We start from the raw sequence: 21911 nt of genomic DNA, 5'->3' as shown, positions 1-21911 counted from the left end.
TGGCTCCCCACCCAGGGACTCGAACCTGCATTGGAAGGCGAAGTCTTAACCACTGGCCCACCAGGGAAGACCTGCACACCTGGCGGGACTGAGTGACCTTAATGTTAACATCTCTAAGCTTTAGACCTCTTACTAGCAAGATGGGGGTGGCAGTAATAATAATGATGGTGGCAGCTAACCATTCTTGACTGTTGACTTGGGCCAGGCCCTGTATTATGCACTCTGCTGCTGCTAAGTCGCTTCAGTCGTGTCCGACTCTGTGTGACCCCATAGACAGCAGCCCACCAGGCTCCCCCGTCCCTGGGATTCTCCAGGCAAGAACACTGGAGTGGGTTGCCATTTCCTTCTCCAGTGCATGAAAGTGAAAAGTGAAAGTGAAGTCACTCAGTTGTGTCCGACTCTTAGCGACCCCATGGACCGTAGCCTACCAGGCTCCTCCATCCATGGGATTTTCCAGGCAAGAGTACTGGAGTGGGGTGCCATTGCCTTCTCCGATTATGCACTCTACATATATTCAATTTGGTTTAATCCTTTCAGCATCCCTTTAAAATAGGTACTGTTATGACATCCACTCATGAGAACAGGTTCCTAGAAGTTAGACAGTTCTCCCAAGGCCATGAATTGACCCCACTCCCAAGTGGAGAAAGGAACCCAGGAGATCACCATTCCACGCCAATGGTAGTGTTAACCACCATCTTCACACCATTGTGAGCAGTAAATGAGAAATGTCTGTGGAATGCTTTACAGAATCCTGGGAAAATATTTAAGGACCAAAAAAAAAATTTGTTATTCTGCTGTGTGTTTTAGATCTGAGGCTGGAGATGGGACAGGGCATGCCTGGATTGCTGTGCTGGTCCCAGCACCATCAGCCTGGCCCTCAAGAGTGTGTCCTCTCCTGGTTTTGTTTAATTCTGTCCTTCGCCATCTGTGCCCACACAGTGTAAATTCTTGGTCTCTAGCTGCTGCACCCTGGCTGTGTCCTCCTTCTTTTCCACTGAGTTTCCCTCCAGTTGGCATGGGAGGAAGAGATCTCAGGACTCATTTCTTTCCTCCCTTCTCTGAAAGAAACCGGGTCATTTTACAGTAAAGCTAAGCGTAAGATAAGCAGTTTTAAGGCATCAACGGTGCCAAAAGGAAAGCAGGCAAACTTTGAGGGGGTGGTTTTTCTTCCCACTAGCCCTTCAGAAGTCTAGCGTGAAGCTGCACCTCAACTCCCCTAGAAACGGAATGAACAGAGCTATGGGAAGGGTTTCTCTGAGATCTCCCCCAGATCTCAGGCTCTACAACTTCATTAGTTTGATTTTTTAATGTTTATAGCAGCTTTACTCATAACTATCAAAAGTTGGAAGCAAGCATCAAGTAAGTACATTTGTTGCTTATTTTTTTATTTGTCCTCTGTAGATTGCTTTATTAAGTTCACTTCTTTGTTTGCAAAGATTTAGGGGTTTTGGTGAGGAGATGTTTTTAATTAGGAAAAGATGAATTCTATGGAATGTCATCTCTGTATCTGTTAATATGACCATATTTTTCCTTTTAATCTGTTAAAAAGCTCATTTGATTATTTTTAAGGAAATATTCTAACAGTGAACTTGAAAGAAAATAATCTTGGCCATCGTAATACAAGTGTGTTGATTTCATCGGGTCTCTTTTTGAGTGTAAAAAATATCATTAAGGAACTGTTTAGAAATGAAATACAGCAGGGGGATGGTTTCACAGAGTTCAGTGAAGTGAAATAAAGGTGGACACAGGAGCTTTTAGACTGACTTTGTCGGTAGGGTGAATTTGGTCGTTGTGTCCACGTGTGGGCTCTTTGGCGGGCTTCCCAGGTGGTGCTAGTGGTAAAGAACCCGCCTACCAATGCAGGAGATATAAGAGATGTGGGTTTGATCCCTGGGTCGGGAAGATCCCCTGGAGGAGGGGCAGTGGCAGCCCAATCCAGTATTCTTGCCTGGAGAATCCCACGGACAGGGGAGCCTGGTGGGCCACAGTCCAAGGGGTCGCAGAGTCGTACACCGACTGAAGCGACTTAGCATATATGCATGTGGCCTCTATGGCAGCTGCCTCCAAATTCATAGCTCTGGTACTGTTCTTTTTCGTAAGTTCTAAATGGTTCTAACTGTATCTTGGCCGTCCCAACCGATAGCCCTACTGACATGTCATGCTTAACATGTCCAGAATGAGCTTCAGTTTCTCCTTCAGAGCTGATTCTCTTCCAGATGCGATGCTATCAGCCTGTGCCCTGCCATCGTTAATGACAGCTCTTGGATGGAGGTCCTTCTGTCTTCTGAGCTTATATGTAAATATTTCCACCTTTTTTCCTTTCCCCCCTTATATCTAGTTGGTCTCTAAATCTTCCTATTTCTCTGTTTTGTTTCTCCATCTCTCTTTTTCTCATTCTGCACGTTCTGTGAGCATCTTCCTCCTTAGTTAGCAGGTGCTCACAAAATGCTAGTGAATGAATAAAAATGAATAAAAGTTGACGTCACCCAAGTGCCAAAACTCTGACTCTTAGTGGTACCAGGAGATCCTGTAAATATATTTTGGTTTCTTTCTCAAGGAAACTGCAGCCATCTCTCTTCCTCTTAAAGCTAGACAGACATTTAGTTATCTTTGAAAGCAGCAATGTGACTTTTGTCCCACATCCTAATGTGTTGTTTTAAAAACCATAGCTGATGCAGTGAACAATGCAGCTGGCTTTGGGTTCAGCGGAGTGGATAAGAATGGAAATTTCTCTTGGGATCTGCTTTCTAACCTAAACATCTGGAAAATTGAGGTGAGTGTATCATGCTTGTGAATGACGCTGCCGTTGTGAATAAAGCAAGTGGTGTGCTGTGAGTGTGGTATATATGGGAGGTCCTCGTTAGTGTCCAAAAAAAAGCCACTGTCAGGGAATGCTGGCTCCAGCAGTCTCTGAAACATTCTGTATCTCAGAACTTTTTTCCTTATATATATATATATTTTAAGCATGTAAGAATTAAAGATTTAAAATTAAAAAAAAAAAAAAATAATACATTTTAAATCTTAAAAAAAAAAAAAAGATACCTACTTTCTTGGCGGTATTAATGCTTCTAGTAGTAATAATGATACACAGAAAGCCTGCCAAAGAGCCAGGAAAATCTTCTGGTTGTTTACACTCCTGCTCTCCTTTCTGCAAAGATACAGACTAGCAGTTGTATTGCCAGTGTTTTCTGTGGTTCCTTTCGGAACGATGCATCTGCTTTTAAGAATTGCAACAGTGCACAGCTTTTAGGCCTCTAGAATTAGAGTGGTGTTTTCTCTTTCGCTGGCTTTGTTCTTGGACCACAGTTCACGGTATTATCATTTCCATCTCTAGAGGTGATCTCTGTGGGGCCACCTCCTTCTTGATCTCCTCTGCGTTGTCATCCGTCAGAGCTGAAAGTAACGCCGAGCCTCTGGCCCTTTTCCTGCTTGCAGCCGGAGGGCACGATTCTCAACGTATAGAAGTGCTGGTTCTCCAGCCAAGAGACTCATGGTTGCTGTTGGCTATGCCACTGGAAAGGCAAGGCAGAAAGAGGAGGTCCGTGTAGGGCAGGAAGCCTGGGAGGTGGAGACTGACCCCCTGCTGCCCACATTTGGTGGGTTTCTCCACCCACAGGGAGGCCCAGGGGACAGCCTCTACCTTCTTGACACTTGGGGCTTCTCTTCATTTGAATTGACACGATCCAGCCTCCAGAACAACCCCTCTCTTTTGTTTTTCTATCTAGATGATGTCAGACTTTTCTCCCTTTTCCCACTGAAATTCTTCTCATCCTCAAAACTGTCAGATCTCGGCTGGCTACTTTGGCATGCTGAGGGTAAATGGGCCTTCAGAGTGGGTCCCCTGGACCTCCAGCTGCCCACCAACCCCTCCACTGTGCCCCGAAGACAGAGACCTCTCACTGTGGGCAGGTGTTCTGGGTGATGCTGAGTCATATTTATTATGAAAGAACACCAGGAGAGAAAGTTTGTATTTCCAGTGAAGCTGATATACAGCCAGGAGCTAAGGAGAACCACCAAGGAAGTCTGATTTAATTTAGGCACTCTTGGATCTGTGAGGATAGCATTTTTTTAGCCATGGAAGATGGCTAAATGGATAAATAAAACTCCTTAGGACAGCGGTCCCCAGCCTTTTTGGCGCCAGGGACCAGTTTCGTAGAAGACGATTTTTTCCCGGACCAGGGGTGGGGAATGGTTTTAGGGTGATTCAAGCTTGTTACATCTATTGTGTACTTCATATCTATTGTTATTACATCAGCTCCACCTCAGATCATCCGGCATTAGATCCTGGAGGTTGGAGACCCCTGCCTTAGGGTGTTGAAACTAAAAGTTCATAGTACAGAAATCTGTCTGTCCATCATTGATGCATTCTCCCTCTTCCTCCACTCCTTCCAAACATATTACATTAGGCCAACGTGTGGCCTAAGATTTTCTTATGGTTGAAACAGAAAACAGGGACATCTACATTTTCCAACTTCATTAGGAATTCTAGTTCTTACATGTTTGCTACGTGCTTTCTACAACCAGCCTTTATTAATTTTTTTTTAATTAGAAAACCCAGTTGATGACTTATTTTGGAATCTTTCTGCATGGTTGATCTACCTGCATCATGCTGGCGGGGTGATATTTTGTTTTCTTCTCTGTATTGTGACTCCATCATGCGTGAAATCTCCTTACTATTCTAGATACAATTGGAAGCATTTGAACCTGTGTAGCTACTTGCAGAGTTAACTGCACCAGACTGACCTAGTTTATAGCTGGCCCCAGAGTGAAACGACGGCAATTGAATTCAAGGTGTCTCCGGAAGGGCTCTAAAGTCACAGGATGAAGCTTTTCCTGTGGCAAATCCCATTTTAGAGGGTTTAGTTTTAAAATTCAGATGACTTGGGTTTTGTGTTTAACCAGAATGGAAGGAAAACCCACAGAACATTCTTTCGGTCATCCTATAATTTGAAAATAGATTTTGGGAGAAATTGCGAGCCAAGTTTTAGTTGCAGAGGAAATCTTGTGAAGCCCGTAAAGTCTGACTGTGTACAGTGGAGCAGCTGAGCTGTCCCTGAGTCAGTCATCACCGTGGAAATAGTACATCTAATCTACCGCCAGGGAAATTCTGGGGAGGACTTTCCGTTTCTGGGGATATTTAAAGCTAATGATAGGTGCTATTTTCTCCTTTCTAGACTGCCACAAGTTTCAAAATGTACGTAGAAAACTGGAATATTCAGACAGCTACTTGGCTAAAGCGGTAAGGAAAACAAAAACGACCTTGTTACTCATGGCGCTGGGATATGTTTAGATGGGCAGCATTAGATAAACAGCCGTAGTCTGCTGGGTCATGTCAGCTGGCACTTTGGTTTGGTATTAACATCTATGCTCTTTCAACGAAAAAGCAGGAATAATTTGAGAAGCTCACAATGTAGTATATTTATTTCACTGTACCAAATAACTTGCTAATGCCATTCCTGTGTACCAGCAATTCTCATAGCAATCCCATGAAGTCTTGGTACTTATTATCTACATTTTGCAAATGAGGAAAGTGAGGCACAGGGGGTGTGTAACTTGCCCAAAGTCACACAGCTAAGGAGTAATAAGTATGAGTCCAGTGCAGCTCCAGAGCCAGGCTCTTAACCTCTGTGATGTGCTACTGCTTATCTAGAGGACAGCCTATTGCTCAGGTGTCAAGGAGGGTCAATGTCAACATCACGTCACAGAAGACTGCTGTTTAGCATTGAAAACTTTATGGTACCCCCCACCTGTTGATGCTTTTTAACTTTGTATTTTTGGTATTTCTCTGTCCTTTTGTTTTTCTACACATTCCAAAATTAGAAATATTACTTCTTATGGAACTAATGACATGCTATCCTCGAAGCAGCAGACTCTAGCTCATGAATATTCCTATTACATGAGTGCAGAGAGAGTATAAAAATATTAAATTGTCAGTTCTACTGTTTTTGATAAGTAGCATTTTTCATCTTATTAAAACACTGGGGTCAAAGAAGAGACAAAGTATAACAGTTCTGCCAAAGTACACTCATGCAATTAATCTGAACATGCACGTTTTGAAAATTTGCCCTTAAATTATTGCTATTAATTTTGTGAATCAGTTTAGCATAAACCTCTATTTCTGTGTATTGAATGACCCCAATGTATTGAGAATCCTATAGTCTCCACTAGGAGCTTGTTCTACATAAATATTTTTTATGTGAACATAAATATTAAAAATGAAATGTTTTTAAAAAATCATTTTAGAAATGGAATATTTCATTCATTCAAGAGGGTACAGAGAGGTAAGAAACAAACACCCATGCAAAGTACCTCTCATTTCAAGAAGAAATATTTCACATGGAATTCCACCCTTGTTTCTTTCCTCAAATGCATTCCCTTTCTTCCCATAAAGAGACAGCCGTGATCCTTAGTTTGGTTTTAACTTGGTTACTTTTGACTGTTGGGATTTATTTTTCATCTGGGCTGTCTCATTTAGGAAGCCATGTAGTTGCTCCCCAGGGTACCACTGTCAATTTGTAGACTGGATTTGGGAGGAAGTCCCCTGTCACTTCGTTTTAATAAACAACCAAGAAGCCAGAGATCTCCAGGGTATTGACTGGCAGTTCCTGGAGTCTCATACTGCCCTCACTCTTTAAGGCAAATCCATGGATTGGAATCCAGTGGACACTGAGAACTGAAGAGGCCCTGTAACTGGTGTGTTGATTTTGTGCTGGAGTCATGCCCAGGAGAGATGAGAAGGCTGCAGTGGTTTGCTTTTTTTTAAGGTGGCATTGGGGCCAGTGTGGAAAGTAAATGAATTCCACTAAATGAGGACCCTTATCTGGTTCTAAATGTTTTAGAGCCAAGGGCAATTTTCCAATCTGGAAGATCCCCTAGAGAAGGAAATGGCAACCCACTCCAGTATTCTTTCCTGGGAAATCCCATGGATAAAGGAGCTTGGCGGGCTATCGTCCTTGGGAGTCACAAGAGAGTCGGACGTGACTCTTAGTGTTTAAGAAAACGAGAGTTCAAGGCTGCTTGGGCTACACTGTAAGTCCCTGATGAGGGTGAGGCAGGCGTGCCCTCAGTGGATCATCAGGTGATTCTGCATGACTGGATCCAAAAAGATGCAGGTGTCGGTAAAAGTTCCTGGCATGTTTGACCTGTGGCTCGTTGTACCTTCCTGACTTCAGTGTGTGCTACGAGCGGGTTCCCTGGTACCCCACCGTGCTGACCTTCATCCTGTCTGCCTTATGGCACGGTGTCTACCCTGGGTACTACTTCACCTTCTTAACTGGAATCCTTGTCACTCTAGCAGCCAGAACGGTAAGCTTCCTTCGGTTATTTCTTAGTAATCAGATGCCTGTATGTGTGTTGTCTTTTAGGGCCCAGCAGGTTGGGGACCATGGTGGGAGTGATGTTTTGAGGAATCAACAGAAGTCTTCCCATTAGAGAAATATTTCAGTATATAGAAACTTATGGTCATAAAATGGTTAACTATTTCATTTTCATATTACTTATAGGGAGTGTTTACAAAGCAAAAGGACTTTTAGGAACAATGTTTAGTACCTTAAGAGATGAAAACATTTTTAATCATTAAAGGCTACTAATTACGGTGACTATTGTTATTCATCCATGGAGATTCCATAAAACTTCATTTTGCTTATACTATACATAATGTCTCTTTTCATAATCCTGCACCTAAAAATAATTTGATCTTTGAGCAATTGTAAAAATTGCAGCCACAGGAACTGTTCTCTTAAAGATATCTCTAACGTCTCATGTTTGATCCAATTAAATGAAGTTTGTGTAAAGTCCTTTGTGACTTTTATAAATTTAGTTCTCTAGGTTTTAGGAGTAGGCTTCAGTTTGTCCTAGACTGTTCCTGTGATTTGCTGGCTGCAGAGCAAGAATGACAGAATTAAAAAAAAAAAAGTCCTCAAAAATGAGGTGAACATGTACCAAAGTAATTACAAGCCAGTGTATTCTAACTGTCAGATACAGAGCTTTGAATTTTATTTCATTTCAGTACTTGATAGGGATTCAGGTGCCAAGAGCTTTTAATGAGATTTGTTGAGCTGGTATTTTAGATGTGGGTTTTAGGAGCCCCAACAAAGCTATTCACTCTTTTATTTTTAAAAAAATATGTTTATTGAGTGCCTCCTACATGCCAAGTGCTGTGATGGATACTGGAGGGAAAAATGGAGAACAGAAGGGATGTGGTCCCTACTCCTGGTCTACTGCTGGGAATAGAGACAACATCTAGTGTAAATGGGAAGCATCTCGTATAAACGGATAACATCTTCCTGTTTGTTCAGTGGAGAAAGCGGGTAGAGTAGGATTTCTTCCGCATTTCTTTTAGCTGTTGACTCATTCTTGAATTCATCTGTTCGATTAATATTTTAGGAGCCCTTTTATATGTTAGTAGGTGCTGGGCTACTACAGTGAACAAAATTCTTCACCCATGGGGTTTTTATTAGGTTGGCCAAAAAGTTCACCCGAGTTTCTCCTTAAGCACTTGTAGAAAAATTTGAATGCAACTTTTTAGCTGACCCAATATTTTATTTATATAAATGTTTGTTGTGTGAACAAGATGGATAATTGATTATTCTGATTAGCACAGTTTAAAGTTTCATAGCAACCCAGTTCAGTATTGTTGCCTGGGAAATCCCAAGGACAGAGGAGCCTGGCTCGGCTTACAGTCCATGGGGGTCGTAGAAGAGTTGGAAATGACTTAGTGACTAAACAAGAACAATAATAGTATATATTGAACATACTTGTACAGTGAAAGCAAGCATTTTCTTTTTTCCCATTCATATACCAACTTGGGTCATAAAACTAAAAAACAGCTGGAAAGACAAAGGCTAGAATTTTGTTAATACATTCAGAGTATTATTTCTTAAAATGTCTTTCATTCAGTTGATCTTAACTGGTATAAAAACATTGATTTATTAGGTTGGGCCAAAAATTTGTTCGAGGTTTTCTGTAACATCTTTTGGAAAAGCCCACATGAACTTTTGGGCCAACCCAGTATATAAAGCCTGTTGGGTGACCTTGGAATGTTTTCCACAAAGAGTCGGATAAGAGATGGAGAGAGGGTTGATAGAACAGTGTTTCCATTCCCCTCCCACTGCCCCCACCCCCCGAAGGGAGAATGAACTCAAACAGTTATGAAGTGTCTCAGGCCCAGGAAGTTACGTAATAAAATCTCTTACGTGCTTCTCAGTACTGCCCATGGATGGCCCTCCAGCCTCCGTCTAGAGGACCTTAGAGCCAAGAAGAGTCCTTACCCCGCTAGGCAGCTCTGGTATGGCTTTCCTGCTTTGGGGCTGACCTGCCTTTAAACCAGCCATTGTTTCAACTCTGTCTTTGGTTCTGGCATCTGGAAATCGGGTGTCTTTCTGGAACCAACTCTGTGTCCAAAGACCTACAAATCTTTTGACACCCACCATTTTTCATCTCAAAGAGTTCTGTTTCCTTGTCTCTAAAATGGGCATAATGATGCTTACATGATAGGTTCGTGGGGAGAGTCAGAGATGATACCCATAAAAAATTTGCACAGGCTTGGCATACTGTAAGCACTCAATAAATGGTAGCTCTCATTATTACACTATTATATTTCACCATTATTCAAAGGAAATAAGACACAGTGCAGAGACTTTTCTACAAGGATATACATCACAGAATTGTTTACAGAGTTTCCCATAATTAAAATTGTGTCAGATTAATATTTACTGACATAGAAAAAAGTTCATGCTATGTTGCTAAGTGAAAAAACAGGCTAACCATCTAGTGGTGCCATTGGAAATGTAAATATGAATATGTATGAATAGAAAAGAGACTTGAAAGGGTTTTTCAACAATGCTTTTCTGGGAAACGTTAAAAAAAAATCTGACTCTGCTTAGTTGTTCTTTAAACATTTTTCTACAGTGAATGGATGTGTACTTTTTAAAAATAACAAAACTATAATGGTATTTTTGGTTGAAAATAGAACTCAGATGGTTGGTAGTTTTTATCTCCTGTGTTCCTGAAGTATACTACATGCATGCATGGAATAAAAGTTTTTATTTTTTGCACCCCGCCCCCCACGACTTCCTTGGCAAGCAGGTGAGGAAAAACTACAGACATTACTTCCTTTCTTCAAAAGCCCTCAAGGTTGTTTATGACATAGTCACCTGGGCTGTCACGCAGCTGGCCGTCTCTTACACGGTGGCCCCCTTCGTTATGTTGGCCGTGGAACCCACCATCAGCTTATACAAGTAAGTGTCGCTTGTTCACGATTGCTCTGTAGAAAACTTGTCTGGTAACCTCTGTGTTTGACTTAGGAGCTGGTGAGCTGAATGAGCCAGTACTGACAGTTTCTATGTGCGGTTTCGATGGAAAAATGCCTAGAGAAAGCTTTAGGAGGAAGTGTCTGTCCTGGAGATGCCAACAGACAAACAGTAACGCAGGTGGGGCAGAGTGGCCCTCGAGCCATTCCTGATGTAAGTAAGGGACGCTTATGGTAGTGAATTCCGAAGGCATGTGTCTGGATTACAAGCTCAGAGGGTGAGTTCACTGCCCTTACCTGTTTCTCCTGGGGTTAGGCTCTTTTGGAGGCCGTGGGGCACCCCAGGAGGGACAGAAGCAGGCAGCAGCTGGATTCACCCCACAGACGAGGCCTTTAGGGAAAGGATGTCAGGCCGTTGTATTCAGACACCAGCCTTCCTGCTGAACTGCAAACCTCCTCTTGATTACTTTTATTGTTTCACTCCTCTGTTGAATTAGCCATATTTTTCTACTCTCAGAGAAATGGTTATGTGACCTCTGGCAAGTTATTAACCTCTTCTACCTGTGTTTTCTCAACTGTAAAATGAAGGTTAAGAATAGAATTCATCACCTTTGTCAGGACTGAATGAGGCAGACGTGCAAGGGCTCAGCCCAGTGTCTGAGGTTGTAGTCTGTACTTGATAAATAGTGACTTGTGTCGTTTACTGATCTGCAGGGACTTTTGTAGGTTAAGTTTGGGCCATAGCTACAGTCAGAAAAGTGGCTTGGAAACAGACATGCAAACGTGCCTTATGGTACATCAGAGACTGGACACGCTGGTTAGGACTGACCAAAGATACTCTCACTGCTCAGTATAGGCATCAGGGTTTCCAGGTTGAAGTCTGTTTCTGTAATTCCAGTTAGGTCGTAGGAGTTATGTCCAGATGGAAGTTGAACTGGTTTATATAAAGATTTTTCTAGACAAGGGATGCAGGAATAGTGGGAAAAGAATTATAATCTTCGGCCAAAAAACCCTCAGTTCAGCTGCTACAGAGGTAGAAGCCATGAGCCGTCCCATCTGCACTAGGCTCCCTTTTCCCAGAGGCACCCACCCCTGAAGCCTGCACCACCTTGGTTTTCCCTCCGATGCCCCCTCCCTCCGAGCAGCCCCACTTGCTCACTGTTCTGTTTTTCTTCCCCTTATCTAGTGCTTCCCCTGGTGGGCGTCCACCTGCCGTGCGGGAGACCTGGGTTTGATCCCTGGGTTGGGAAGATCCCCTGGAGAAGGCAATGGCAACCCCACTCCAGTACTCTTGCCTGGAGAATCCCATGAATGGAGGAGCCTGGTGGGCTACAGTCCCTGGGGTTGCAAAGAGCTGGACATGACCAAGAGGCTTCTTTCCCTTTATCTAAGGGCCCTCCAGCCAGCATTTGCCCTTTATTATCTTGTACATTTTAACACTCTCTGAAGCAGCCTTTAAGCCCAGTCCAGCTATTCTGCTGGGCTGTCCAAGTTTGGGGCTTGGGTGCTAATTGTCTTTGTTAGTGCTCAGGTTACAAACAGTCTCATAGGTTTTGAGGTGTCTGCTTCTAACTGGTAACCCTGGGTCCTTTTCCCCCATTTCTTTGGAGAGAAGAGGAGAGAGCTGCTAGTGAGGAGATGACCTTTTATAGAGAAGTGGAACCGTGAAATAAACAAGGAATTATGTTAAACAGTTTTTTGTTTTTTTTAAACAGGCGTTGAGACACATTGATTTGCATTCCTAAGTCAGATGGCTAGGGCTGAGGGTTCCCCCAGTGTTTGGAAACTCTAAGTCACTATGCAGATAAAGAAACAGAAACTGAGGAGAGGCGAAACATACCCACCCCAGCCCTGGTATTTTAAGCACATGATGTTATCATTTAATCAATCCCTGGGTCGGAAAGATGCTCTGGAGAAGGGCAGGCAACTCACTTCAGTATTTTTGCCTGGAGAACCCCATGGACCAAAGAGCCTGGCAGGCTGTAGTCCATAGGGTTGCACAGACACAACTGAAGCGCCTTGGCACAGCACGGCATGCTAGGCACTGCTCTAGACGCTGGGACTGGGAGGGTGAACGAAAGACAGAGCTCATTCCTACTTCTGTGGAGGAGATAGCTTGATAGAAGTGATAGGAAATAACTGACAGATTTATAAATACCCACCAAGATCAGACCCTTGAGTGAATGGTCCAAAGATTTTGTACCATGTCCCATGTACAAGGTGCATGTAACAAGAATCTGACTCTTGAGAGAAAGCAGCATTGAGCTTTCTTTCCTAGAGGCTGCACCATGGGAGTGTGAAGCAGGTATAGAGTGTGTGGGGGTGCTGAGGGGGCGGCTGGAGCACTGTGGGTTGTGCGGCAAACCCTGGGAGCAGCAGAGAGAAGCTCCATTGTAACAGGAAGAAGCCCTGAGAAACATGAGTGTGGGAAGAGTGTAGAACCAATCCGAGGTAGAGCAGTGAGCCGAGGAGAGAATGGTAGGTATCACTATCCCTGTTGTTATTTATGGCCATGGAGGCTCAGAGAGGGTGAGTAATTTAACAGATGTCACACAGCAAAACCCACATGTCACTTGCAAAGTTTTTTTTTTTTTTTTTTTAAACAGCAAGAGGAGTGCAGTCACTGAAAGTTTCTGTAGGAGAGAATACTTTGGAAGAATGTTATCACTTGGGAGTCACACACAAGTGGTGATTTGTTTGTGATCACATGCATTTAACCAACTAAGCATGCCGAATTCTATATGTAGGCAGGAGCTTTAGGGAAAGAAATCATTCAGTCCAGATCACTCTCAGGAGATTTCCATTTCTTTTTAAAAACAACCTACTTTACTTAAAACACACACAAACCTTTGTTTAGAGTGAAATTGACATTTCTGTCACTTTTGTCAGTTTCAAGTAATTCAGCTTAAGTGGTATTTTGTTCTCCTCTCTGCTTATGTATATCATTTAAATTCCCTACCTAGGTCAGCTCTGTCCAGTAGAAGTTTCTACAGTGACTGAAATGCCATCCAGTAGGTTGGCCACCAGCACATGTGGCCACCGAGCTTTTGAAACGTGTGACTGAGAAACAGTTTTCAACTTAAAATTCAAATTAATTAAAATTAGATTAACAGCTGCATAGCTGTTGCCAATGGCTATTATAGATTGCCTCTCAAAAATGTTTTCAGAATCTTTTTAAAACCATTCTTTTTCAGAAACTGGTAGGAGACTCTCTGAATCTGGCAGAAGAAATGAATGGAGATGGGTCTGGCCAGATCTGTTCCTCTCTAGGGGGTAATTTCAGGAACTGGAGATGACTGGCAGTCGTATGCAAATTCATTTCTCAGGATACCCTTCCTTGATTGACATTTAAGTGTCAGACGGGCTTTTTTTTCTGTCTCGTCACTTTTCAATCTGTAGTGACTAAAAACCCTGCTTTAGTCTAATTTTTTCCCTTGTAGTTGTAAGTGAGCCCCAAGTGAACATCTGACTGTATTATGAAAGAACTTGTGTTTCCACAAACATGGCAGAGTAGAAGGATTTGAGCTCACTTCCCCCCAGGAAATCACCAAAATCACCACCAAGTGCTGAGCAGCCATCGACCAGACAGACTGCAATCTACCCCAAGTGATATATTCACAGAAGCCACACGAGACAGGAGGAGGGGTGTTTCCACAGCCAAGCCCTATGTCCAGCAGGTGGGCAGCCCATAGGCTGGAAAATAATTACATCACAGAGGTTCCCTCACAAGATGGAGTGCTGAGCCCACATCACACTCCCCAGTGTGAAGGTCCAGCCCTGCGAGGAGGGACCCCAGAGCATTTGGCCTTGAAGGTCAGTGGGGACCGAGTAAAGGACTGGAGCTCCACGGGACTGGGGGAGACAGAGTCCACTCTGGGAGGGCACAGACAAGGTTTTGTGCACCCTGGGAGCCAGCCCAGAGTAGTAAACTCCACAGGAGCTGGGACTGGACCTCCTGTGGGTCCTAAAGGCTCTCCTGTGGCGACAGGGGTTGGCTGTGGCTCACGGGGCCGGGGGAAGGGTAAGGACAGTGGCAGCAGAAGTCCCCAGAGAATGCTGACCTCTCCCAGAGGTCGACATTTTGGCTTCAAGACCTGGCTCTAACCAATGACCTACAGCTCCAGTGCTGGAATGCCTCAGACAGATCAATCAGCAGGCTACGAACACCGCCCCACCCATCAGCAGCCAGACTGAGGTCACCTTGTCCTTATGTTAGTCTAGCAGTTGTCTGACTCTTTGCAAGTCCACTAACTGTAGCCCGCCAAGGTTATAGGCTCCTCTGTCCATGGGATTCTCCAGGCAAGAATACTGGAGTGGGTTGCCATTCCCTTCTCCAGGGGATCTTCACAACCCAGGGATGGAACCCCAGTCTCCTGAACTGCAGGCAGATTCTTTACCATCTGAGCCACCAGGAAAGTCTCAGCCACACAGCCACCTCTAAACACACCCCTTGACACAATCCTAACCAATGCCAGACCACTTTACCTGCCTCCTGAGAAACCTGTATGCAGGTCTAGAGGCAACAGTTAGAACCAAACATGGAACAATGGACTGGTTCCCAACTGAAAAGGAGCATGTCAAGACTGTATACTGTTATCCTGCTTATTTAACTTATATGCAGAGTACATCATGCGAAATACCAGGCTGGATGAACCACAAGCTGGAATCTAGATTGCTGGGAGAAATATCAATAACCTCAGATATGCAGATGACACCACCCTTATGGCAGAAAGTGAAGCAGAGCTAAAAAGCCTCTTGATGAAAGTGAAAAGAGGAGAGTGAAAAAGCTGGCTTAAAACTCAACATTCAAAAAAACAAAGATCATGGCATCTGGTCCCATAACTTCATGGAAAATAGATGGGGAAACAAGGGAAACAGTGACAGACTTTATTTCTTTGGCTCCAAAATCACTGCAGATGGTGACTGCAGCCATGAAATTAGAAGATACTTGCTCTTTGGAAGAAAAGCTATGACCAACCTAGACACCATATTAAAAAGCAGAGACATCACTTTGCCAACAAAGGTCCATGTAGTCAAAGCTGTGGTTTTTCCTGTGGTCATGTATGGATGTGAGAGTTGGACTATAAAGAAAACTGAGCACTCAAGAACGGATGCTTTTGAACTGTGGTGTTGGAGAAGACTCTTGAGAGTCCCTTGGACTGCAAGGAGATCCAACCAGTCCATCCTAGAGGAAATCAGTCCTGAATATTCACTGGAAGGACTGATGTTGAAGCTGAAGCTCCAATACTTTGGCCACCTGATGCGAAGAACGGACTCATTGGGAAAGACCCTGATGCTGGGAAAGATTGAAGGCAGGAGGAGAAGGGGACGGAGGGTGCCATCCAGTGATGAGTTGAATGGTATCACTGACTCAATGGACATGAGTTTGAGCAAGCCCTGGGAGTTGGTGATGGACACGGAAGCCTGGCGTGCTGCAGTCTATGGGGTCGCAAAGAGTCGAACATAACTGAACTGACAAGATCCTGACCCCCTGAATGACAAGACCCAGCTCCACCCATAAGGAAACCTGCACAAACCTCAGGACCAACATCAGCCACTAGAGGGCAGACATGAGAAGAGAAGCTGTGATCCTCAGGCCTAAAGCAAAGGAAGGAAAGAGGACGGACAAAATTCAAAGTTAGAAGGAAAGAAAGAAAGATCAGAGCAGAAATAGAGACGAATAATGGAAAAAAAACTGAAAGCTTTTTCTTTAAGAATTTAAACAAGATTGATTAATGTTAGCCAGACTCATTAAGAATAAAAGGGAGAGAACTCAAATCAATAAAATCAGGAATGAAAAAGGAGAAGTTAAACTGACACCACAGAAATATAAAGGATCTTAAAAGACTACTACAAACAACTATATGCATATAAAATGGACAACCTAGAAGAAATGGCTAAATTTTTAGAAAGGTACAACCTTCCAAGACTGCACCAGGAAGAAAGAGAACAGACCTGTTCAATTTCAAGTACTGAAATTGAAACGTGACTACAAATCTTCCAACAAATAAAAGTTCAGGACCAGATGACTTCACAGGCAAATTCTGTCATACATTTAGACAGGAGTTAACAACAATTCTTCCCAAAAAGTTGCAGAGGAAGGAACCCTAATGTGTGTTGCAGCACTGTTTACAATAGCCAAGACATGGAAGCAACATAAACGTCCATCAGCAGATGAATGGGTAAAGATGATGTGGTCCATATAGATATACATAAACAGTGGATCCCCTGGACGAGGGCATGGCAACCCACTCCAGTGTTCGTGCCTGGAGAATCCCAATGGACAGAGGAGCCTGGTGGGCTACAGTCCATGGGGCTGCAAAGAGTCAGACGTGACGAGTGACTAAGCACGATACTCAGCCATAAAAAGAATGGAATAATGCCATTTGCAGCAACATGGATGGACCTGGAGATCATCACACTAAGTGAAATAAGCCAGACCAAGGCAAATACCATATCACCCACATGTGGAATCTGATTTTTTAAAAATGATACAAATGAACTTATTATGAAGTCAAAACAGCCTTACAGATATTGAAAACAAACTTACGGTTACCAAAGGGGAAATGTGGGGGTATGGAGGGGCTTGGGGTTAACACATACTACTATATATAAGATAGGTAACCAACAAGGACCTACTGTATGGCACAAGGAAGTCTACTCAATATTCTGTGATAATCTATATAAGGACAGAATAAGAATGAATATATGTATAACTGAATCACTTTTTCACACATTTGAAACTAACACATTGTAAATCAACTGTAATCCAATAAAAGAAAAAAAAAAGAATGAAGTTGTCTTAGTTCAGGCTTCTATGACTAAATAATATAGACTAGGTGACTTAAAAACAACAGACTTTTTTTTCCTTTGCAGTGGTGGAAGTCGGGAAGGTCAAGATCAAGGTGCCAGTAGATGTGGTTTCCAATGAGAGCTTTTTCTGGCTTGCAGAAGTCTGCCTTCTCGCTATGTCCTCACATAGCAGAGAGAGACCGATGGAGACAGGGATAGCGAAAAGATGGGTTGAGGGACAGTGAGAAGGACACAGAGACAGCTCACACTCTGATTTCCCGTTATTTTCTAATAAACACACTAATACCGTCATGGGGAACCCACCCTCATGGCCTTTTCTAAACCACATCACCTCCCTAAGGCTACTTCTTCCAATACCATCACATTGGAAGTCAGGGTTTCAACATACGTGTTCAAGGAGGACAGAAATATTTAGTCTAGAGCAGACCCCTTCTCTGAAATCATTTTCAAAAGCAAAATCTCCTGAGTTGTCTTTAACTAGATAACGCTTAGTAAATTCAGTGTATGAGAATGTGAGAATTTGTGTAGGAGTTTTTGTAGATCGCTGTGCCCTATTCATCTGTATATCTGGACATCTAGTTTAGTGCTAGAACACTATATAAATGTTAACTGAGTTCTTCCATAATAAAAAAGATGAAGGGTTCTTTAACACTGGAGAGAAGTATGGAATGTCAGAATAGGTTACTAAACCTTCCTGGGAGGTTGAAAAGGAAATTTTAACCCCTTGACTTTCAGAATATTCGATTGTACTCTAACATAACTGCTCCAGGGTAGATTTGACCACATGTAAATGATTCAGGCAAAAGGCAAAAACAAAGTCTGTTTTCGGAGAGCAGACCCTGAAAGCTAGAATTGTCTCTGCCTCAGATGTGCCTATGAGAATCCCAGCTTATACTTGCAGAGCCAGTGTTTCCTTGTTGAACTGTTTTTCACTCTCAGTAATGTCCTGGTTTAAATAGTAAGTCAGATGACCACTCACCTGTGGCTGTTCACCCATCTGCTGGCTAAATTGCTACTATTCTGTCTGTACTGGTCTTTTCCATTCCCAAAAGAAGGGGTGGAGTCTTTGTCTTTTCATAGATCCCAGTTTAATCCTTCCTACATTCTAGGTGGGCTTCCCAGGTAGATCAGGGGTAAAGAATCCCCTGTGACGTAGGAGATGCGGGTTTGATCCCTGGGTCGGGAAGATCCCCTGGAGGAGGAAATGGCAACCCACTCCAGTATTCTTGCCTGAAAAATTCCATGGACAGAGGAGCCTGGTGGGCTACAGTGCATGGGGTCACAAAGATGACTGCGCAGCGGAGCGCGCACGGTACATACTATTGAAGGAAGAGAAGATATGCTTGCTTCTGCTGGAGCTCTCGACTATTCTGTTGACCCGACCTTATGATCACAGAAGCTGGGGAATGAGATGTAAATCAGTTGTGGGTCTTCTGCCCCTTAACAGTATTTTCTTCTCCTCTTCAAAACTGAAAGTTCAGTTTTTCCAAATGGATATACAGCAATCTTATAAAAGCTGTTACTAATTACTTCACTCATTGATGTGTACAGATTTACTGAACATCCACACTGTGCCCAGTACCACACTTAGGCTGTAAGTCCACAGACCTCAAAAATAAAACGTGTTCTAGTTTGGATGAAAATTATTGACTCACGGGGTAGGCTTTGAAATCTGAACTCTTTGGGCTCATACTGTATACAAGAACCCCTGACACTTAGTGGAGCACACTGGCTAAAGTGTCAGTTGCTTTTGTGTTAGGGGAACATAGGGTAGGGCTTGAATTTGCATTCCATGCATCCTTATACTTTTAATATGGTGAGTTTCTAGCTGTGGGGTTAATGCTCTTGATATGCTTATAACATCAGTGGGATATTACCACGTGTCTGTCTGCAGACGGGCTAGTTGGTTTGCTCTGCCCAGCTCTGAGGTTTTGGTCCATCCTTGGCCTGCTCAGCCACTGTAGGGAGTTATCTGTGGAGTAGATCAAGGCAAGCCTGAGGGTGGTTAGGTCTGCAGTGCCAAAGGATGATGTAATTGCTTCATGTGACATTTCTCTTGTATATCCTCATTTGAAATACAGTGTGTATGTTTCTTCCTAGGTCTATGTACTTTTACTTACACATCATCAGTCTCCTGATCATTCTATTCCTACCAATCAAATCACAAGCTCATAATCAAAGGCGGCCTCAGACTCTGAACTCTGTTAATAAGAAAAAAATGGATTGATACCTCCACCAAAAAAAAAAAAAAATATGCTGAACACTTAAGACTGCAAATCATTGGACAGACAAGATAAAGACTCCAGAGTTCTCCAGTGACTTAGAGGTGATGTTTACATGCATTTTTTTCTTGTTTTTGTTTTTTAAGTGCAGGGAGTATTTTTATAAAGCCTTTTTGTACTATTAAATCAGCCATGCCCAGTTGGTTTAATATTTTATAGGACATTTGGGTGGCATGGAGGTATGTGGAGAAAGTGCCAGCACTTGCAGAGACAGTGCATTCTGGGCATCTGGGTCTTTGTTTTCCTGGCATGATCTCCAGCCCCTGAAATCTGAATATTGGGAACCTGAGTGTCTGCTTCCGAAGTGAGATGGGGAAGCTGAGATGACTTGTCTTCCAGAATACACCCAAGATGGCTGTGCCTTGGGAAGCCCCCAATCCTTTTACTTGTGACCTTACTGTTCTCGAACACATTAACTACACTCAGAAGACTTCCAGGGAGGAACTCTGTGAAGGGAGGTCTGCAGAATACTGAAAACTTGGTGAGCCAAGATCACCAACGTGAACGGACACCTGTATGGACTTAAAAGTCAGGCATGTGCCCTGAAGACGGCTGTGTTTTTCTTCCCCTGCCCCTGAGGGATGTAACCCTTCTTTCTTCTGCAATGAGCCAAGATTGAAAATCAGAAAGTCTCCTGTCCAGGTACAAAGAGGTCTCAGAGGGGTTACAGTTCCCCATTGCACAAGTACATGCCTTCCACTTGCCCACACGTGGTCCTGAGAAAACACCCAAATTTCACACCATGAAGGCAGGAGGATACCTTTTTATAATTTTTTTTTTAAATAAAGTTACACTGAAGTTTGGGAAGAAGAGGCAGACATTTCTCTTCTCTTCCCTCACATCTTGGGAGTGTTCATGATCATAGCCATGGTGTTCACTTGGGCTGGTTTCCATTTTTAAGTTTCATAGCTGATTAAATTTGCATTGTTTGAGTTGAATCATCCTGCCTGAAAGCAGAGATTAAAAATGGTTTTCTTTTCTGTCTTTGTCATGAATGTGCTGTGGCTCCTTTGGGAAACTTCTACTAGGTGATATTCTATGTGGGAGAAGGAAATGTGGTATTAAATGTTATGGAAAATAACAATAATGATAATAAAACATGCTATAATGTTGCATTTTCAATCAAAAACCTTGGGAGGAGAGAATTTGTTCAAATAAGATGGTGAAAAGTTTCTTACTAAATGAATACTGTGTTTCTATATAAAAGAAATATTTCTGAAAAGCATTGAGTATTGTATCAGTAGCATCTTGCCATTCTGAAGCATGTGTGCATTTTGTGTGCGTGTGTGTTAACAAATGTGTACAAATGCGCTCCATCGATACTTTATGTCAAGCGCATGGACGCTTTTGGATTTTGGTTGGATTTCTGATCTTCATCCCCCTAAGTGCAGATAGGATTAACTTCCTTTTATAGATGAGGAAACAGTCAGGAAGATGGTTGCTAACTGCCCCATAGTCACAGACTTCATGGTTGAGCTAAGATTGGAATTCACAGTGGTCCCAGGAGGGCTGCTGGCCTTGGGATATTTCCATGCTGGTGCTTCTCATTGGACAATGAAATGTGAAATGATGTTCTTGTTCCTTAAAGAGTCCGGGGTGGCCTTGTGCTGCTCAGAACCTAAGCTCTAGTCCTGCTGTGAGACAGTGGAAGTTAAGAAGTAGCACATTGGGCCAGGGTAGGAAGCGCACCCCCAATTTAACCAGGTAACCTTCTGGGACTTCCCTGGTGGCTCAGATGATAAAGAATCTGCCTGCAATGCAGGAGATCTGGGTTTGATCCCTGGATCAGGAAGATCCCCTGGCAAAGGGAATGGCAACCCACTCCAGTATTTTTGCCTGGAGAATCCCAGGCACAGAGGAGCCTGGTGGGTTATAGTCCATGGGGTCGCAAAGAGTCGGACATGACTGAGTGACTAACACTTCTTTCAGTCTTCTAGCAACCCTTCTTAGTGTCCTGAAAGGAATCTTAGTGGATGCATGGAAAAAAGGTAGGTGCCTAACATCTGTCAGAGTCTGCCTCCAACAGGAATATTTTGAGGTACAAGACCAAAATGCATAATCTTGTACACTAGCAAAAATGGTATATATCACCATTGGCATGAAGTGTGTGGAATAATCCATTTTACAATGAAATCCTTGAACTTGCAACGTGATTTATGTCTGGGTTTCACTGTATTTTAAGTGTCTTCATTTCTGAGAGAAGAACTTTGGTGGCGAGGAGAGTTTATCATCCCTCTGCTTTGTAGGGACTCTGCCAACCCCTGAGTCCTGGGCAAGTGGGGACCACTGGTCCCCTAAGTGACCACCCAGAATCAACTATTTATTATGGAATAAAGTCAAGACTATGGAAACTGGGCTTAAAGATTGTCTGTGTCAGACAGTGCTAGGACCTGGGACACATTTTTGATACTTTGAGGCTTTACTCAGTAAAAAAAGGATAACACATTGAAGAGCAATTTGTCCCTTTTCCCCCCTGAGAACATTTATCCATAGGAAAAAAATTCAATTTAGGACCCATATTTAGATAGAAGATGGGGACTATTTCTATGGCTGTAGAGTTCTAGTTT

The 21911-nt window shown here is 43.1% G+C and overlaps 1 protein-coding gene across 2 annotated transcripts in view; it reads left to right on the top strand.

The window, feature by feature from the left end:
* Positions 1–20335, top strand: part of MBOAT1 (membrane bound O-acyltransferase domain containing 1) — a 115075-nt gene extending 94740 nt beyond the window's left edge. For both annotated transcript variants that reach the window (XM_018039164.1, XM_018039163.1), the window contains exons 9-13: positions 2670–2773; positions 5175–5239; positions 7173–7305; positions 10087–10238; positions 19163–20335. In XM_018039164.1, coding sequence (XP_017894653.1) covers positions 2670–2773; positions 5175–5239; positions 7173–7305; positions 10087–10238; positions 19163–19289 — 581 coding nt within the window. In that variant the 3' untranslated portion in view covers positions 19290–20335. The remainder of the gene's footprint in view (positions 1–2669; positions 2774–5174; positions 5240–7172; positions 7306–10086; positions 10239–19162) is intronic.

Source organism: Capra hircus, chromosome 23 (genome assembly GCF_001704415.2).
Source record: "Capra hircus breed San Clemente chromosome 23, ASM170441v1, whole genome shotgun sequence".
Classification (NCBI taxonomy): Eukaryota; Metazoa; Chordata; class Mammalia; order Artiodactyla; family Bovidae; genus Capra; species Capra hircus.
The sequence above is the reverse complement of the archived record's forward strand: the minus strand, read 5'-3'. Positions and strand labels throughout refer to the sequence as shown.